This window comes from Lepidothrix coronata, unplaced genomic scaffold, assembly GCF_001604755.1.
Source record: "Lepidothrix coronata isolate B3197 unplaced genomic scaffold, Lepidothrix_coronata-1.0 Scaffold99, whole genome shotgun sequence".
Classification (NCBI taxonomy): Eukaryota; Metazoa; Chordata; class Aves; order Passeriformes; family Pipridae; genus Lepidothrix; species Lepidothrix coronata.
The window spans coordinates 1,988,999-2,006,917 of record NW_016690279.1 but is presented as its reverse complement, the minus strand read 5'-3'; the positions used below and the strand labels follow the sequence as shown (position 1 = coordinate 2,006,917).

The window sequence follows — 17,919 nt, the reverse complement described above, 5'->3', positions numbered from 1 at the left end:
AATCACAGGCCAGGAAAATGGATGCACGGAGTAGGACCCCTTCTGGGAGCATTGCAAAGCCTGGGAACACCAGCCTTACTTTTTAGATTTCTCATCCCTCCGGACCTTGGCATCAGCTTTGGCGCTTTTCAGTTCCCTCCTGGCATCAGCTAATTGCTCCTTCTTGGCATCAATCTAGGAGAGGCAAAACCAGACAGCAGCACTGTGAACAAGCTGCTGACAGCTGTGGCAGACACCCCTGGGCAACATGACCAGGGAGTGAGTTTGTGACTGTGTTCAGAATGTACCAGGAGTCAGACCCAGCCCTGCAGAACAGCGAGGCCGTTGGCCCTTCACTGCTGCACAGCCCAGTGTGGGGAGAGATCCCCCAGGGCCCCACTCACTGCCCAAGACAAGGTGGTGCTGGGAGCTTTCAACACAGCTACAACCAAGCAGGCAAAGGAATTGGCTTGGTCTGGCCTGGCCAACAGCCCCTCCAGGCAGCTTGTCTGCCTTCACTGTATCCTGCCAGTACCTCTCATGGAAACACAGAAGGACGATCCCTGTTCCCTCAGCAGGAATCAGCCCCAAATCCTACACACTGAAAGGTGTTAAGGCTTCAGGCAGTTCTTCCCCAGTAAGTTTAGGATTCAGGGAGATTTAGCATTTTGCAGCCCCTGTTCAACCATTCCCCAAGCTCTGGGATCTAGGGGGGAGGCAGCCAGGTTAGGTGTTATGGAAGCAGGGGACACTGCAGTGCCAAACCAGAACTCCTTATTGTGAAGGTTATTCTAAAGCCAGACCAGGAACAGACCTAACCCCTTTGGACCTCATGGCCTTCACCAGAAACAATCTGCAAAGGAAGAGGTCAAGTCAGAGGGGCATAATGTACTCTGTGCACACTGACGGCGGCCTGAGATTCACACAACAGGGGGGGATGCCCACAGCAGGTTCTTTAGCGGACACAGATCAGAGCTAGAGCTGCTGCTTTGGAGTTTCAATGGCAGCAGAACACACAGCTATGGGATGAAGGGCAGAAAAAGGGTCTGGTCTTGTTCTTTACAAATAAAAGACAACTCACACAGTCCCTTCCAGCTCACTGCTCCTCTCCAAGCAGGCCCATCTCTGATGCAGCACTACCCAAATCCTGATAGGGAAAAGCAGGCTCTGCTTCCATTTCACCCCAAGTGAAAGGAATCCTAACTCCCAAGACACAGGACTTGGAGCCCTGCCCCGAGCCCAGAGCTGGGCAGGGGGGAGGTACCTTGCTCTGCAGGTTCATCATGGACTTCTCGAAGGTTTTGGGCGGAGCTCTCTGGTGGTTGCACAGGATGGCCACCGCTCTGTTGGCACGGTTATAGGAGAGGATCTTCGCTGGGATGTTGTCGTCCGCTGGCAAGGACAGCAAAGTGGTGAATGTGGGGGCTCTGCAGGGTGTGCAGCCCCAGCCCCTGCCCCACTGCCTGCAGAACCGACCCGACCCTCCCCTGCCACGGGCCAGGCTCAACATCATGCTCCAATTACAGCCCTGGAGCCTGACCACATCCATCCCAGGCCCAAACTCCTTCTGGCAGGTTCTTTATTCATCATCATCGACACCATCTGTCAGCTCAAGAGAGGGGAAGCACAGCCATGCTCAGAGCAGGGGACAGCAGGCCCATACTGCCCAGGACACCACTGGGCTTGACAATCTGCTTTGGTAAGGGACAGGCATAACCTAGCAGGAACACCCTGGTGTGCTCACAAGTCAGCTCTTCCCTGCCCCAGTGACGGGCTGCTCAGCTACCCCAAAAGACTATGTGGTAGCAGATTTTTGATCAGACCTCAGCTGGGTCCCAGCTGCATTGGGAGAAATGCAATGAGGAAGTGGTGAACAGATATATGACTTGTGGCCCAGGCAAGGAAGCCAGGTCTGTATTGCAGGGTAAGATCTGTTCCCCTCGCAGTTTCAGGGACAAGACTTACGGTTAGTGAGCTCCTTGAGCTGCTGCTGTAGCGTGATGGAGGCATTGTAAGTACGGAATACCTTGGCTGTCAGTCCCTCCATAAGGTCTTGAAGGTGTTTATTTAAGATACTGGTCTAAAGAAGCAGAAAGGAGATGACAGTCAGCACCAGAATTGACCGCAGCCTTTGTAAAATCTCTGGACCCACAGCTCACGACTGGAGCCTGCTGTGCTCAGACCTGACCACAACAGAATAGCCACAACATTACTGAAACCACAGGAAAAGTGAACAAAGAACCAACAAGTATTAGATTGGTAACAAGTACCACAAGTGGCCAAAAAAGATTTCTTTGGTGTGGAAGCCTTGGTTTCCACTAACTCTAAATGTGCCCGAACCACCACACTGCTCCCAGAGAGCCAAGTGTGCAGATGGGGATGGCATCTGAAAATCTGTCACCTCACACATTCATCATCTCTGAACCCTGAAAAACCTCCCCAGGTCAGAGCCAGGCTCGCCAGGACCAAGGCCCATTGCTTTGGGAACCTGTGGGCACAGTGGACAATAGAGACACTAGACTGAGACAGTCTCTCACTGCTTTTAGGCTGCTCTGGAAGAAAACTTCCACTGAACCCACTGCTGGAACAGAGCAGCTGTTACTGCCTGGGGCAGAGCGAGCCTGTTCATGGTGCTCCAACCCCCTCCCCATGAACTGTGTGCTTACATTGAGGCGGTCAAAGAGGTCGTCCTCAGGCTGCTTGTTCTCCATGAACAGCTGAAGATTCTTAAACACCTGCAGGAAAAGAAAACCAGGAACTTCAGGCACACACAGCAGACAGTGCTGGGCAGCAGTAAGATGTATGGAAGCAATACTGCCAGGGAGCCAGTCAAACTGTTTTCAGGGCACAGTGATGATATTGGATGTTACTTCCCAGCAGGCAAAACCCACCTCTCAGTGCAATGCTTGTGTCACAGGTTCCTCCCCAGCACAGGAGTCCTGAGCATTCAATGCCCTTATCCTCCTCCTTTAGATCAAAACTGCAGGAGACCTGACTCTGCTCTGGCTGAGCTGCCTAACAGAGAGAGAGACCCCCAGAGAAAGAAAAGCTACTGCCCTTTCCTTACTCTCCATCTTTACTCCAGCCAAAGAGACCCCATGGCTATTTCCCATGGAGTCCAGCTATCAGAAACCAACCCTTCTCATTGCTGCATTGTCTCACAGTTTCATCCCAAACAAGTCTCACTGGGGTAGGGAGAATAATCAAAGCATCTTCAGTTATAAAACAGACCACAAATCCCAGCTCTGCATGCTCCAAATCCCCAGCTTCTCAACAACACACGTTCTTCTACAGACACCCAATATACAAAGATTTCTAGTTCCACAATAATCAATTCCCCATTGTAAGCACTGAGGAGACATCGAGAGATGCCAACACCAATAAATTTAAACAGAAAAAATTGGTTTTTCTTCAAACAAGGAAGTAAGAATTCCAGCACGTTAATTTCTAGAGGAGCCATAGTTTGATTTTTTCAGTTGTTTTGCTCCTCAAGAGCCCAACACTTACTGCTGACTGTTGTTAAAATTACCACAGCATTACACATGGGGCACCTAATACATTGTGCTCACTGCAGAGCTGTGGGCCAGATGCAGAGCTGTTACACTCACAAAAATAAAAGTCTTTTTGGATAGTTATCTCCAGGTTCACACTGCTGGATGGGGATTTATTCTGGAATGAGGCCAAGCTCACAGCAAATATGAAACTGGTGGATGACAAAGAGATGAAAGAATGGACATGGTATAAGAAGTAAGTCCTGGCTGGTAGATATCCAGGTTCAGAGGCCAGAGGTACCAGTGCACCCACTCCATAGGCTCTGGAGCACCCAAGATCAAGACCTACCTCCCTGAGGGCTCAGCTCCAACATGAACCCAACCACTGAGACAGAGAAATGGGTATCATCGAGGCCCAAGGCAAACTGCTGCTCTAAGAGTGCTGGCACATGGTATTTCAGAACCTGTTATGCTGTTATTACATTATATATATATTATATATATTTTATATTATATGGGCCTACAACTCTACCATCTCCAGGTGACAAAACTAACTCTGCTGACCAGAATGGGACCCAAGAAACTCTTCTAACAGGGCTGGTACGGTCATGTTATGCCAACTCTTTACACTGAGACCAGAGGGAAGAGCAGTAAGATGTTCAAACATCTCGGCTGCTGGGCTATGTCACCTTCCACAGCCCTGACAATAAACAGGTGGAACACTAACGGACTTATTTTCTGGCTGGGTATCTGACCAGGGACAAAGCGACCTGTTACTGGCATCAAAACTGTGCTGGCCACACTTGTGTGCAGCTGAGGCTGTGGAGGTGCTCGTGGAGGTGCCTCACCCTCTTCTCCACAGGGACTTTGTTGTAGTATCGGATGGAGTCTTTTCCGAGGAAGTCGAACTCAACCACGTATTCCTGCCCGTCCAGTTCAGGATGCAGCTTGATGTGTTCTACTCTCAAAGAGCAGCAGCCCACGGTGTCAGCTGTCTCTCCTTCTTCTTTTTCATTACCAGCTCTCAGGGCAAGCTACATTGATGTCAAGACAAAAGAGGTTAAGGAACTCAAACCATCCCCAGAACACAGATGCTGCAAACTTTCAGACTCTGGCCTAGAATCAGCAGTGTCCAGAGGAGAAGATCTCCTTTCTGAAAGAGTTCAAGCCAAGATGTTTTACCAACTTTTGCTCATTCAGGAATTCAAACTGTGAGACAGTTCTGACTAATGGAAATTCATTTCAGAAAGTATGGTATTTTTTAAAAATCAAATTGACTTCCATGTGAACTCTGCTTGAGACAAATCATACAGTTCAGTTCTTCACCTTCTGTGAGTCTACTTATTCACTGCACACTAAATATACTTCAAATAGCATAAAGGTTATGTAAATTATCTCGAGGCTACACTTGGCTGTGTAAAAACATGTATTTTAACAGGACTGGCTAAAGCCATTTCTAATTTTTGGAAAAAAAAAATCTTCAGTGTTCATATGAAACCACAATTATTCACATCAGAGCTCCCTGGTTTACATCAAACCATTTTGAACAAAACCTGTTAATTTAGTTGGTCAAGACACCATATGCTACCAGGGAACAGCTCTCTGGGAACTGGTTGTATGTTGCTTTAAATGCATCAGCACAACTGCAGTTTTCTTTACGCTGTGGTGAAAAACTCAGCATAATTACAAACCCTCACAACTGCAACCTCCTACTAAAGAGGTGACAAACCAGCAGAAATTCCCAGCAGGAAAACTGAAACAGCTGGAGACAAAAGGCCCACACAAACTTCCCAGTAATCCAACTGGGCGATTCTGGAACCGGGCCGTGAATTTGGCCTGAACTAAACAATGCTGCCTGAAATAGCCCCGTTCAGCACAATGGGTTATTGCTCTGGATTCCAGGTACTGGGAAGGAAAAGGAGACGGGAGCCTGCCCTCCAGGAAGTCTCAGGATACCTTAGTAACTGGGCTCAATCGTGCCTTGGAGACAAGCACACAGCATTCCCAAGTAGCCCCAGCAGGACAGGAAAGGCCGGGCTGTGCTGGGGAGCAGCCTCACCTTGTCGATGAAGTACAGTGCCACCGCCCGCTGCCGCACTTTCATCTCTTTGGATTTCCAGTCTTCTCGGTACTGATTTCGGATTTTATCTACACACTTCTTCAACCTCCGGGCTGTCTCGTACTTCTGCCAGTCCTTCTCACCCTGCAGGGAGCGTTGGAGCAGAGTCAGCTCGGGAGAGCAGGCAAAGCACCAGTCCCAGTCTGCACCTCCAGGCTCTGCAAGCCCGTGTGTGCAAACGGTCTCACTGCACAGAGCAGGGAGCTGGTGCTGCTGAGCAGCTCAGCTTCACACTGTGCTGCCACACAGCTGTAGGTCATTCAGACTGCCATGATATTAAATGCTTCCACGGAAGCAACTGCAGACACACAAAAGATATGTCTTCCCTGCCTCTCAACATATAAATGGTTTCCTCTGCTTTATTCAGATGACACTTATGTTCTTTCAGCTGTGTAATTAAACACCCGTAGAAGGTAAAAGCAACATCAACAGTTCAGCATCATTATTATATATTCAAGCCATGGCAAAAAGAGGGCAGGAATTCACAAGGAACAGAGATTCTTCCCCCTTCTCCCCTCACCCCATACTTGTAGGACAAACTCCTTGTTTCCAATTCAGGAAAAAATCTCTTGAAAAAGACTTGATGAGAAGAGCTGAAATCCTTGCTTTTATGGACTTGTTATTTGTTATGGGCTGGTTATTTGCTCTCACAGCAGGTTTTGTTTTCCTTCAGTCAGGAGCTCCTTACCAGCCTTCTCAGCCAGGAGCCTGGCCAGGTTTTTAATTTTACAACCAACCAATTAACAACCCATGGTTATAACTTCACTACATGAACAGGCAGGGGAAGTTAAGGCCAAAAGTAGGTAAAATATCCACCAGAGCAAGTCTGTTCTTGGATAAATTTCTTCCTTTTAGGTTTACACTGGTTAAAGCATTCCTTCTAGGAATGACACAATGATGCTTTGCAAGAGACATTTTCCAGATTTCACCTGCTCTGTTGGGCAGTAACTGTATTTCTCTTTGTGAGAAGGAACAGAAGCACAGCAGCTTTCCTTATGTATTTCCATCACTGTAGGATGACACAGCAAGGCAGCTTTACCTCCTGTCTCTCTCCTAACCCAGAGCTACATTTGCTTCTTGGAGACATGACCGAGAAGATTGTTTTGGCTTTTTATTTTTAACTAGATCTTTACCTTAATTCTTGAGCTAGGGTTCAACATGATGTATTTGATAGAGCCTTGGATGTTCTCAGTCCATGACACCAGCCAGGTAACCTTGTTATCATGCCGGACCTCCTTCCATTTGTGTCCTGGTGGAGGGGCAGGGATCTTGGAATCCCTACACAGAATTAGAAAACAGAAAATAAAAACTTTTTAAAGCAACTCCCACCAGCATCAAAACAGAAAAAGAATAGCATCACACAAAGAAAGTGCAGGGAAAGAAACTGAGGCAACGTAAGTACATATTTCCACCACCAGGAAACCAAGTGAATCAAAATGAACAATCAAAGATCAGGAATGTAACTGCTACCAACATGTACCTGCTGAAGAATTATACTAGAGGTGGGACCCACTTTGCTAGGACCAGCTTTGATTTGTGCACACATCGTGTGGACACTTATCAGGACTAGAGACTGAAGAGAAGCCCACCAAACCTTAGCCTCCAACATCAAGGAAGACAAAGTAGGACAACCTATCTAGAAGAAAATTAATTTCTGGCAATACTAGCAGGAAAGACAGCTTAAGCAGATGTAGGCTGTGGGCGTGAGGAAGAAAATATGTTGACAAAGTTCTACGTGAAACCCATGATTGCCTTGCTCAGTCTTTGCCTGTATCACTCCGTTTCTTACCCATATAAGAACAAATAAGCAGCATCCCTATTTCTGCCTGCTTGAGTATCAACCTACATAGGGTTTTAAACATAAGCTCTCCTATCTAGGAAGCAAAGCTGAGGTGTGAAGCCCCCAGTGCCCACTTGCTGCAGTTGATGATGATGTCCTCTGGCATGATGCGTCTCTTCAACATGCCCATCTTGGGGTGGTTCCCACGACCTCGGAAGAGACCTGGCGGTTCGATCTTGAAGTTGGCAATCCTCTCCTTGTGGTTGTCCATCACACAGTAACCATATTCCTTCAGTAGCCGCTCGTTCTCCTCTTTGATTTTCTGGAAAAAGCCAGAAGCAAAGGTAAGGCACACACGGCACCACACGCACTTTTAAATGCCAGAACTTAAAGGATTTCTATAGTTGCACCGCAGTAATGCTGGAGACCCGACCCAAAACCAGATCCCCATCATGGCAAGTGTACCAGACTGGCCACAGAGCAGCAGATTGGCCAGAAAAGCATTAATAAAATGCCAGCAATACAAACAAATGGAAAAAGAGAAAGAACACGTGAAAACTCGCTGAAAACTCGTATTTAAGGGAAACAGATGAGTGCTGGTGAAGGCAACTAGAATTCTGCCACAACAGAGGCATGTACCTCTGAACCCACATAGCACAGCTACAGGGGCAGCCCCAGCACAGTACTGTTGCTTTATATTCTATTGAGCATTTGGCATCCACCAGACTTCACATCTTGCTGTTTATGTATAAAAACTGTGTGTATAAAAGACTTCTGTGTTTGAACTGTGCATCGGAAAGCAGGCAAAGGAATGTCTCCAGGCTGCTGCATGTCAAGCCTGTGTCAGCAAATGGTCTCATAAGCAGAACACAGTCTCCTAAGAAAGAATGTGCTGAGATTTCACTGCATACTTCTGTGCCTGAACTCTAATTATACAGAAGGAAAAATAAAAACATTACAGCTCAAAATAAAACATCTGACCCATAGACAGCACTGCTGCGCCAGAAACCAACAGAAAAAGCCACTTCTGCTTCATTGTAAGAGGGCTAACCCACATTTATCAAATGGAAAAAGCAGTAAGACATGGGCTCTCTATTCTGGTGGGACTCCTCCAACCCCAAAGGCCATAATTCCAAGCTACCAGGGCTCTCATTCAAAGGAAAATTACTAGTGTCGCAAAAGATAAAAATTCTCTCCCTACAAGCCACTATAGCCATGCTACTGGATAACAAAGTTCATTTGTTATTAAAAAAAACCCAGCATTAACTGATGTTTAAGATTTCTTCTCTCATTTTATTCACTACTGGCATTACTGCATTTCTTCCACCATCCTTATCTATCCTTAACTGAGTATCCACTGCTCATTATTGTCCAGGGACCAATGAACCCACGGAGGCAGCAGCTCTGCTTCTCATTATTTACTTAAGCAGTTACTTAACTTTACTTAAGCAGTTACTTACTTAACTTTATTTACCTAAGCAGGATCAGCCCTATCAGTATATCATTTCAAATCAGGATGAGGATTCAGCTGTAAACACAGCGCTCTGCTCCACCTGAGGTGCACAGCACAGACTTAACACAAAAGTAATACACAGTTAACACAAAAGTAATAATCTGAAAGCAAGTGAGAACACTGACGTATGAAAGCAAGGCAGGCAGAGGAATGATTACACCAAGATGTTTACAAGCCAGCTAAGGATCACGAAGTCTCCTAGAATTCCCTCTGGTACCTGTTTCTCCTCCTTGGACATCTGTTTCCTAGCTTCTGTCTGAGCTTTGAAATACTGGCTCATGTGGGTGAAATCACACTTGCTGAGGCTGGTGATAGTGCTCTTCTCTTCAGAGGTCATTTCCTTGCAGAAAGAAAGCAGTGCTGTAAGTTTTCATACACAGTGAGTTCTGCACAGCTCACCCTGCCCCAGGCAGCTCCAACAGGACCAGCAGACAGGTTCTCACAGTAACCCCCAGAGAACCCCCAAATTCTTGCACAGGCTCACTCCAGCTGAGGTCAAAGAGGAAAGGGCAAGAAGCAGAGCCTATGGAGTCTCTGGAAGTGCTGGGCAATGCTGGACCACCTTCCAAATCTCTCTTACATCCAGCAGGCTGGGACTGCTGAGGGAGAAAAATCCAGAAACCCAGCCAGGAAAATGGCATCAAACTGATCCACAGGTTTGCTCTTATGGCAGATGACTGAGCTGAAGTCCTGAGTTTTAGGTCTTTGGAAGGTGTTTCCTTCTAATATTAAGCTGGCTCTTCCACAAGGCACATAACAGCCAGATCAGCTACCCCCCATCATGCTACAACAGACATATTTGGTTGGGAGAAGCTGACCTTGTTGGTTTAGGAAGGTATTTATGATAGGTGAAACTACAGGGTAAACAGGAAACTTCACAGCTAAGATCTGAAGCAGCTTTTAGTTGCCTCAAGACAACTTTTGTGTGCATGGAACAGCAGCCCCTTTTCACTGGCCAGTGCTGAGGAGACACTGGCCATGCCCACAGCCACTGCAGCCAGGAACATGCATACCTTCCTCCAGTCCTTGAAAAAGTTTTTCCTGAAGATCTCCTTTGTAGTGTACTCATGATCAAGCATTTTTGCAAAGAATGTGGCAACTTCTTCTGCTTTGGTACTCAGCTTCATGACTTTACCTACAAAGAAAGGTTTTCTTTTTAAAGAAAATGGTAAACAGGAATCAAAGCCACAGTAACTAACTTAAAGGATTATATTTTTACCACGGAGAAGTTTTTCTTAAAAATGTTACATAATACAGCAAATTGAATGGATGAAGGAAACAGAAGAGCACAACTGCTTGACTTTCATCACAAACATTTTGAAAAAAGTTTCCTCTGGAATCTAAACATTAAAAAAAGCAACAGCAGTCTGATGTGAGACAGGTCTGAGGTGCAGGGCAGGAAAGGGAAAAGGCCTTGCTGCAGGAAACCCTCCACTGAGCCACCCCCATGCTGGGTACACTCCTGGGGAGACACTGCTGTTTGAAGTCAAACAGGCAAGGGATTTTATTAAATCTCCTGTTCCAGCACTCAGACATATGGGAAATACAGTCCCTGTATTCCTCTTCAACCCACGGAGAGTCTCTGCCTTGGAACACCCCTTCCAGCCTTCAGCTATTTCTAGGCAGGAAGAGCCCTTCCTATGGATACACTACAAACAGGCTGGAAAGCAATGCCAAATATTGAACTCTCCTCCATGGCAGGGAAACATCTCAGGATGCTGCTAATTGTTCCCTCAGCTGTGGGAATGCACTCCTGCATCTCCACATCAGGCTCAAAGAGCCAGTCATTTTTAAGAAAGCCTGAGCTGTCGGGGAATGGAGGGGTCACATTCCAGCTCCTCTGCACGACTGCAGCACAAAATGAAACTGCTGCAAGGGAAGAGCAAAACACAGGGGAAAAGAGGCTGCTGCAACATCCAGGCTGTGGCTCCGACATCCAACGTTCCCACTGAGCATCTTTTTGTCCAGATTTCATTCCTGATGAAACATGGGGTGCCAGGGATCCCTGTGAAGGGTTTTGCATGCAGCTCACATCTCCAGCTAGTTGCAAGAAATATTCAAAGTTCCAATGGGCTGGCAGGCAGTCAATACCTGGGGATTTTTTAACAACCGTTTTACTGCATAAAAGTGAGCACAAGAAAATGTTCAGTCTGTGCTCCTGGAAAAAAACCACCACGCTTTTGATTTACTACATATTTTCAAGAGTTGCATCATCTCCAAAATTAAAGCATGGGAGTCAGCTAGAAAGCCTTAAGATCTATAAACCCTCGTAAAACAGGACTTAGCAAAAGGTCCTCCCAGTGATCTGAGAATATTCCACAATTAAATTAAACCAACAGTAACTCTGCCAATTTTTAAGCTGTAACCTAAAATACCGCATTTGTTTGCTTATAACAGGAAATGGGGGAAGGGACAGACAGCAAGGGAAGCTGTTTTTCCAGGCTGAAATTTTAGCTTGAAAGAGGCTATCGAGTTAGTAACATGTTATGGGGCTAAAATGAATGGTATTTTTCCCAAATAGCTGAAGGCTCAGTCACCTTTATCTAATCACTTCAGAATATATTTCACTGGACTCAATTGCCTCCTTTTTACAAAGGTTTGAAAAGACTCTCAGTAACACAGCTGGACATTTGAAGGAAAAAGGGATTTATTCCAGAGGCATGAATATTTAAAAAACCGCAAACCAGAGAGCAATCAGGGGTCATAACGAGCAGGAGAGACCAAATGGCCATGACTGAACTGCAACTGCCACCACCTACACTCTTGTCTTGCCCCATCTACAGGAAAATATGCAAGTTTGAGCCACCTCTGGGCTACGAGCTTGTTAACTCACAGTACTAAAAAAAGATGGCTTTAGCATTTCAAGCTCCTTCCCCTTATCACAGGCACTAACAACAGCCCCAGTAGTCCTTATGAGAGACAAAAACAGGCAGTGTCTCCCAGGCCAGGGACAGATTCCTCCAGTGTGAGCCCACAGCCACAGCCTCATTATTGGGCTCTACAAATCATCCTGGGATCATCCTGAAATTAGACAATGCCTTGTGAGCACAGACAGCAGCTCTCAGCAGCTGCTCTGCAAATCTAACTTCTGATTTCTCGCCTAGTTTCTCAAGGAAGACTTATGTGATGTCTTTACTTGCCAGACATCCCCTGCCCACCCCACGACTGTTGAGCTTATTGATGAATTTCTGCGATGACAAGAGGCAGAGGTTCCAAAAATCCCTGCAGAGGTTCCACGAAATAGATGGCTGGAGAGACGAGGAGCTTATTGCTGCCTGCACCAAGGGAGAGCTACAGTGCAATCTGCCCCTCCCCTTCTCTAGACAGCAGGAGAGATCATGCATTTTTCAACAGAGCAGAACAATTTCCATCTTCTTGTTAAGTTCTTATCAAACCCCAAGAAAGAAGTGTGCAGACTTCCTTGATCGCTGTGCTACTTGCTTGGAGCTGGTCTTTAATAGGCTGCAGTATGTTTATCTCCCTACAGTGATGTCACCTATTCCTCTGTATTTAAAAACACTGTGTCACCTCACATGAAAACAGCACGTTGCTCCTGGAAGAGTTCCATGTGCAGATGTCTCCTTCACCAAAAATTACATTTTCATCCATTTAAATACCTCCCACTTAATTCAATCCTGGGTTAATTTGATCCTTCATTTAACATGATCACAGGACTAAAAGGAAACACACGGGTCATCAAGTCCAGGCTCCAGCAGGCATCACATCATATAATCCCTTCCACATGAGCCTCTAACAGCCAGTCAGCCCAGGATATTAGAATCCCACATCAATTAGTTCTACCACACGCAGTGGTCAGGGAGTGGGACCATGACTTACACCAGAGGGCTGTGTCCTTGAGGCCAGGGTCATCCCATTCACTCCTACAAGATCCTAATCATCTGTATCAAAATTCAATTGTCTTCTATTCTGCTCATGTCACCAAACGATCATGAATTCCATCACAGATGATGGAAGTTGCAATTCTTAAGGTTAAAGAAAACAGAGCAAGCCTAAAGGTGAGCAGTGATGAGGCAGCTACAATTACATACTCCACTGGTCAGACACTGCTGCTCTGAGGCATCAGACACTCACTCTGGAGAGTCACCTGAGAGATTCACCACCACAAGGGAGTGAGAACAAGTTCATCCCTGTGTCCCCTCGGTGAGCAGAATTCAGCAGGCTCACTTTACTTCCACAGACTGTTCCTGTACTTTGCTGCTGAGGAGCTGCTTTTAAGCAAACCACTAAAACAAAACCACCTCCTCAGCACTCCAATCCCCGGAAGAATGCCACGATACCCTGAGATGTTTATTTCTCTTCCTAGCAAGTGGAAACACAGATTAACTCACCATCATAATAAAACTTGACATTTTCAGGCAGAGGTTCATATGGTGGAGCAAATACAGGACCTTTGTGCTCTAGGAACTTCCATTTAATGCCTTCAGGGTAGCGCTCTTCTTCCCACCTTCAAGAGAGAAATATGAACCAATACAATTTTAAGCTCCTAATCTTCATTTTATTACTGTGTGGGTATGAGAGTATGCTAAAGAAAATCAGCAGGCAATCAGTGCTTTGCCAGGTACAGGCAAGAACAAATACTCAATGCAATGTCACCATTTAATTCCTTTTTTTTCCCCCTCCTGTTTTTTTTCAAAAAGCACAATCATGTCCATGAACAGAACACCTTGGGTCACAGGTTATCTGATGACACCATATTCCTCACCTCCCACTTGCTCCTCTTCTTGCAAAATCACAGAGCTGAAAATGCTTAGATCTTAAGAAAATGAAGAATTTGGCCCTGTAAAGCAGCTGGGATCGTGCCAAATTAGAGTCAGCTGTGATCTAACATCAGGTCCAGGATGCCTGCTCAGCAAAGTCAAACAATTGTGGTATATTGTGCAGCTGCTTTCAGATGTGGACAATATGCCATTAAGGGCAGAGATAAAGAAACAGATGTTCATTTATGACCTAAATGAGAACAAAGCTGCTTGGACAAGAAAGACTAAAACCTGCTCTGATATTTTAAATTCACTCCAATTCTCTGGGTAAGAAAAGCACACTTGAAGAAGAACAGAGCAGCACAGAAAACTGCATGTTTGCCTTAAAGGACCCCTGTAAAAACACTTTGCAAATGATACTTTTGGTATCATAACACAGCAAGGTGGGCACCACCAATCCCACATTCCAGCTGGACAGGGTCAGCAATTCACCTGCAGAGAAAAGGGTCCCACCAGTATTGTCTGGCTCCCAGTTCCCTGTGCCTGAGCCACTGCCTCCACACTCCTCCCCTCCCTGCTCCTTCCACGATTACCTCAACATTACTGCCACATGCTGCTGGCATAGGATTCCCTGCTGGGAAAGGCTATTTCACCTTAGTGATCAATCAACTGGAAGACCATTAACCTGTCACAGCTTTCAGTCTCTGAATTGCCCAGACAACTTTGTTGAGCAGCCATGACAATAATAAAAAAAAGAAAAGAGTTTAAAGCTTCCATCTAATGTCAGCCCTATGGAGCAGCAGCCCCATTTCAGGTGCCACAGCAGAAGAGGAAAGATGTGCATGTACCACCTGCCTCTCAGGAGCTGTGATGCACAAATACAGATTGCTTCATCCCTACTGAGATAAAAGTCACTGCACAGAAGATAAACACTGCACGGGGACAAGAGTTTCTGCCAGAAGACACTCAAAATGCTTCTCTGGTGTCTGTACATCAGTAATTTAGGAACAGCATTGTGTGGCACACAGCAGTTGGTTACAGTTAGAAAGGTACCATCTTTGACCACAGCACTGGACATGATGTTTTCTGACAAGAAGCACAGAAACATCTTTAACAGCAAAGTGCCCCATCCCAGCTCTCAGCACTGAACTGCATGTCAGACTTCACTCCCCGGCTGGAAAGAAGGCCTGAGTAAACTATGTTGATATAAGAAACCGATATTGACACAGATTCCAAATATTTACATTCCTAATGATTGTTGTGTTTGGGGTTTTTTTATTTTATTATTTTTATTAAGTAGAAGCTACAAATCCAAATATTTTGTCAAACAAAGACTTAGGTTCTCCCACTCAGCAGCTCCTTTCAGCAAAATAAATCTAAAGCATCCACCTCTCTTCCCAGTCAGCGTAAGTTTATTCTCTCTGACAACGAGTAATTTTATTCCAGTAAGAACAGAGTAAGGGGATCATTCACAGTAGTTACTACTTCTCAGGTCAGGTTTGTCATTCTTGCTTTTTAAAATTTATTCCTCTGGTACTTACTTGATGAGAAATTCTGTACCTCTATCCCTTCCTGTTCTTTTATGAAGGACACGTGTAAATGGAGTACTAGAAAGGCAGCAGTTTAAACAGACAGCTGAAGCACACTGTGCCTTTTGGGAAGTCTACAAATGGGGTGGCTTCTAAGCCCCAAACTCCCCAAAAGTGTGCCACAAAAAGACCACAAACCATTGCCATTCCCAACGTCACCTCCCTAAACCTCATATATAAGCATTAAGACAAAAGGTAAAAGTGAGCCTCTGGAGTTCAGCCAATTTTTCATCCTCATTTAGTATCAAACAGAAAAAGTGGAACAGCACCACTGCCCTTGTCAGCTTCTGGTTCTAAAGCAACATTCCACAAATGATTTTGTGGGAGCAAGAAGAATGCTGCTTATTAAGAAAGCTGCCTTACTGCTGAATTCAGCAACAACTGTGCTCATCACTCATAGAGGTTCCCTGATTCAATCCCATGTTCCCATATCAAACCTGCCTAAAAATGCCAGGGTGGCTCAGGAAGGTAGAGCTGGGGAAGATTTTTCAAGTGGAATGAAAAGAGAGAAGATTCATAGGAAAGGACAGAATATACCTTGGGGATATGTTATTTCAAGGAAATGTACTTGCTGTAGCACAAGGTGGGAGAGGTGCTCACGAGGGGCACTCCTGGATCTCAGACTCCTCACTCCTGGATCTCAGACTCCTCACTCCTGGATCTCAGACTCCTCACTCCTGGATCTCAGACTCCTCACTCCTGGATCTCACACTCCTCACTCCTGGATCTCACACTCCTCACTCCTGGATCTCACACTCCTCACTCCTGGATCTCACACTCCTCACTCCTGGATGGGGTGTGAGAAGGAGCTGAAGGAGCTGCACACGGTGAGGAACGAGGGCAAGGCCTTGGGCTCATCCAGCATTGAGGATGCACAGAAGGGGGGAGGAGAGTGCTCCAGGCAGCAAGCACTTGAGGAAGCAGCCAAAAAAAGGTATCAGGCGTTCAGAAAATTGACTCAGATGGAACATAAAATGCCCTTAAGAGACACAAGTGAAGTGCAGATGAAACCCTGTCCAGCTATAGACACGCTATACAGAGCTGCAGATGGATGACAGGAGCATCAGCAGAAGGATGCAGCTTCCTAGTGCCAAATTTTGCAAAACATGCTTTCCAAGGCAGTTTTCCTCAGCAGAAAGCACAAACTGCAGAGCTTAACACAGCTCCCAGGCAGGTGAGGGGGGAACAGCACAGCTCTCAGTAAAGGTTTGCTGCTCAAGGATACAGAGCTGGGATAACAGAATATTAAGTTAGACAGAACCAGCAAGGGCAGCTGAGACAAAGCCAAAAAGACAACGGATCATTAAGGCTTAAAGAGACCTTCTGTAGCTTCCCACTGCTTCACATTCCTGTTGTTTGTTAATGTTAAAGCACATTAAAAATATGCTGTCAAAGGGACCGAGAAAAAAATGGGATTGCTCAGGAAAAAAACAAACAGGGAACTTCTGGGGAGGGCTTGAACCCCAAATTTCTAACAGAGTATACAAATATGAAAAAGATGCAAGGACTGATGTTCTGAGGAAGCTGTGACAATAAAAGAGAAATATGCAAAACTACAGACACCACAGAAGATTCTTTTCTTTTTAAAGATGAAATGATAAGAGTGACAAGAAAGGGGTAAAAGACTGAACCTGAAAGGATTGAAGAAGATTGTAAAGACATTTCCCAACACCATAGATCTGTTAAAAACAGCCCAATGATCTGAGAAAAGAAAATGCTCAAGGAAACATCATCCCCAAAAGGTCATAAAAATACAATACAGGAGTGCAGAAAACACACATGCTTTTGGGAACTACATATGCATTCAACTGAGGGACGTACCAAAGCTGAAACTTCAAAACACACAAGTAATAGCTCCTCAAATCCAGCTATAACAGCTTAAATGACTATGAAGAGCTAAAAAAATCCAGTAGGTTTCTTACATAGAGCACTACTGATGCAGCACAGGCCTCTCTTCCCAATGAATCACAAAGTTTAGATTTATTTTAAATAGTTTCTAAAAAATAAATTTAAAAGTGGGCGAAAGCACAACTTCAGTGATGTTATTTTAGGATACTGGGCAAGACAGGGAGTGTTTTCCACTCAAAACTTATTTTCAGAATTCATTTGCCAAACAGCCTGAGCTTAACTGGTCACTTGACTGACTTTCATTTGTGTGCCAGCAGCAGGAGCAGTTTTGAGGGGCACAGTTGACACCAGGCTAGAACAAAAAGGTGGACACCCACTCATGCTGTACCCTCTATAAAACACAGATAAATTCTACCAGAATACTAGTTAATATATTTGCACCTATTAATATACTCCTGCTGACATCCCCAAGCCTACAAACTTTCATATTGCTCTGAAGAGTGTCAGCACAGAGCAGGTTCTGGGCACAAGAATATTGGTATCTGATCATTATAGGCAACCTCTACATGACACAGATAGGGAAAAAAAACCCATGAACAACCCCACAGAAAACTGACTTCCTCTTTTAGGGATATCAAAAAAGGTATTTCACTTCTGCTTCAGAGGATGAACATAGTGAATGAGATATTTATTTAGAGCTTACCAGAACGTAAGCCAATTATTCAGAACAAATCCCCATGAATCAACAGAAGAGAAAGCCAGATGTGCTTACTCAGCCAGCATGGGAGGTACAGGGAGGTGCAGGTGCAGGGGGAGCCTACAGCACTGACATATAGTTACCATTTCCATTTCTGCTCCTCTTCTTTTTTCGGCTTCTTTCTC

At 45.4% G+C, this 17,919-nt stretch overlaps 1 protein-coding gene across 1 annotated transcript in view; it reads right to left on the bottom strand.

Moving 5' to 3' along the window:
• TOP1 (topoisomerase (DNA) I) overlaps nucleotides 1-17,919 on the bottom strand; it is a 65,863-nt gene that overhangs the window by 2,348 nt on the left and 45,596 nt on the right. The window contains exons 9-20 of the mRNA XM_017822654.1: nucleotides 17,878-17,919; nucleotides 13,232-13,347; nucleotides 9,896-10,017; nucleotides 9,100-9,222; nucleotides 7,504-7,691; nucleotides 6,723-6,867; nucleotides 5,530-5,673; nucleotides 4,319-4,504; nucleotides 2,646-2,714; nucleotides 1,945-2,059; nucleotides 1,244-1,371; nucleotides 80-174 (exon numbers count right to left, since the gene is read on the bottom strand). Of these exons, the coding sequence (XP_017678143.1) occupies nucleotides 80-174; nucleotides 1,244-1,371; nucleotides 1,945-2,059; nucleotides 2,646-2,714; nucleotides 4,319-4,504; nucleotides 5,530-5,673; nucleotides 6,723-6,867; nucleotides 7,504-7,691; nucleotides 9,100-9,222; nucleotides 9,896-10,017; nucleotides 13,232-13,347; nucleotides 17,878-17,919 (1,473 nt within the window). The remainder of the gene's footprint in view (nucleotides 1-79; nucleotides 175-1,243; nucleotides 1,372-1,944; nucleotides 2,060-2,645; nucleotides 2,715-4,318; nucleotides 4,505-5,529; nucleotides 5,674-6,722; nucleotides 6,868-7,503; nucleotides 7,692-9,099; nucleotides 9,223-9,895; nucleotides 10,018-13,231; nucleotides 13,348-17,877) is intronic.